This window comes from Austrofundulus limnaeus, unplaced genomic scaffold (genome assembly GCF_001266775.1).
Source record: "Austrofundulus limnaeus strain Quisiro unplaced genomic scaffold, Austrofundulus_limnaeus-1.0 Scaffold969, whole genome shotgun sequence".
Lineage (NCBI taxonomy): Eukaryota > Metazoa > Chordata > Actinopteri > Cyprinodontiformes > Rivulidae > Austrofundulus > Austrofundulus limnaeus.
In genome coordinates, this window is record NW_013953371.1 from 19,579 (window position 1) to 21,565 (window position 1,987).

Sequence of the window (1,987 nt, forward strand, 5' to 3'; positions counted from 1 at the left end):
TTTTAAACCTTAATAAAAAATAGATACAGGGCTTTAGAATATCGATACAGTATCGGGAAATGAAATATCGTGATATTTCAGTGTATCGATATTTTCTTACACCCCTAGTTTGTACGTTTGTGAAAATGTTGAAAACTGTGAACCTGTTTCCTCTGAGCTTCTGCTGGGTTACCTGGTTTGACTGGACTTTGTGTTTCAGATCAGTAACTCATTTGGGAATATGGATCCTTTTGGGACTGGACAGGTGTTACCTCCACTGCAGCTCCCTCAGACTGCTGCCCCTCCAGCTGTGGTCACCCCCCTGAAAAAACCACCTAAATGGATCTGTAGACCTGTGGGAGCCTCCTTCGCTGTGAGTTAGATTTTTTTTTATATATAATGAGGAGAACTATTAGGATTTTAGATCCTGACATGTTTTTGTGTTTTGTTTTTCCTGTAGTTTGGTGGGAAGCTGGTGTCATTAGAGAATCTGAAGTGTCAGCAGCCCACATCCCACCTTGTGCACATCAGTCAGGTTGTTACAGAAACAGCCTTGGTACAGCGCTCCCAGCAGCTGCAGGCCACTCTAAACTCACGACAGTTTGTGGACTTCTGCCAAGAGAAGATCGATGCAGCTGAGAATGAGTCTGAAAAAACTGTTTGGTCCTTCCTGAAGGTAGAAACTTTGTGACATCTTCTGGAAAAACAAGAGTTTTTACTGAAACTATTATTTTGTTTTTTTCAGGCTAATTTTGGAACTGACATCCGCAGTAGATACCTGGAGCTTCTGGGCTACAACAAACAGGAACTGGCCTTGAAGGTGATCTTCTGCTTCTGTGTTTTACTTCAGCTTTTAAATATTGTCTGCCACATCTGAAAGACATTCATTTGTCCGTATGTTGCAGATTTCAGCTGCTTTAGAAGGAAAACCTGCCAATGCTACAAAGGTAAGTTAAAGTATTTATTCTTAGAGACAACTTTAAAGGAGCTTTTCAGTACTTTGAGAAATACATTCCCTGGCTGAAAAGAATATAATTGTAAGAAAACTCAGTGTTCAATAACTGAATTCGAGACATAAACACACAAATGTTAAATAAACTGAATTGTAGAAGGAATGAAGACCATACAAACACCAGAATCTGGATCTGAACGATGGTTTCATGCTTCTCAAGCAAGCAGGAAACCAGCGATGACAACAAAACCAGAAGTTCAAGTATTTATACACGTTTCTTCAATGCCTGGCCCGCCCCCTACTGGCCTGTGGCTGAATCACAGGCACTGAAACAAAAATACTCAACTATCCATCCATCCATCCATTTTCTGTACACGCTTCTTCCTTTTCAGGGTTGCGTGGGTCACTGGTGCCCATATCCAGCAGTCACAGTGCGAGGGGTGGGGTACACCCTGGACAGGTCGCAAGTCCATCACAGGGCTCCAATACTCAACTAATGTTTGATTAATGGTTCTTTTTATGTGTTGGATAAATGATTCGGACATGAATCTAAACTATTTTAATCAAGACATAACAATAGTTAAACAATAGATTATACCAGTCAATATGGCTACGTTCACACTGCAGGCAAATCCGACCCAAATCCGATTTTTTTGACCCATCCGACCCAAATCCGATTTTTTTGACCCATCTGACTCATACCCGATTTTTTTATGACATTCTGAACGAGACAAATCTGATTTTTTCAAATCTGACCCAGGCCGTTTCAGTATGTGGTTTTAAATCAGATATGTACAGTATATGATGTTTTCAAAGTGACTGCAGTGTTTACTTTTCATTTTCCACGTAGATAGTTTGATAATAACGATGTCCAACCTGGGTCGGAGAGTATCGATCCTAAAGTTCGATACTCGGTCGATACTTTTTTCCAGCTCGTAGTTTCGTTAAAAAAAAAAAAGCTTCACTGGAACATCCCGGTCAGAGGTGTAAGAAAATGATATGCTGGCTAGCAAGCCTCACACGGCCAGCACCATAAATATGTAGGGTAATTTAAAG

General features: G+C 40.6%; 1 protein-coding gene across 2 annotated transcripts in view; it reads left to right on the forward strand.

The window, feature by feature from the left end:
- sec31a (SEC31 homolog A, COPII coat complex component) overlaps positions 1 to 1,987 on the forward strand; it is a 64,572-nt gene that overhangs the window by 18,913 nt on the left and 43,672 nt on the right. For both annotated transcript variants that reach the window (XM_014029901.1, XM_014029902.1), the window contains exons 10-13: positions 200 to 352; positions 440 to 655; positions 725 to 799; positions 885 to 926. In XM_014029901.1, the coding sequence (XP_013885355.1) occupies positions 200 to 352; positions 440 to 655; positions 725 to 799; positions 885 to 926 (486 nt within the window). The remainder of the gene's footprint in view (positions 1 to 199; positions 353 to 439; positions 656 to 724; positions 800 to 884; positions 927 to 1,987) is intronic.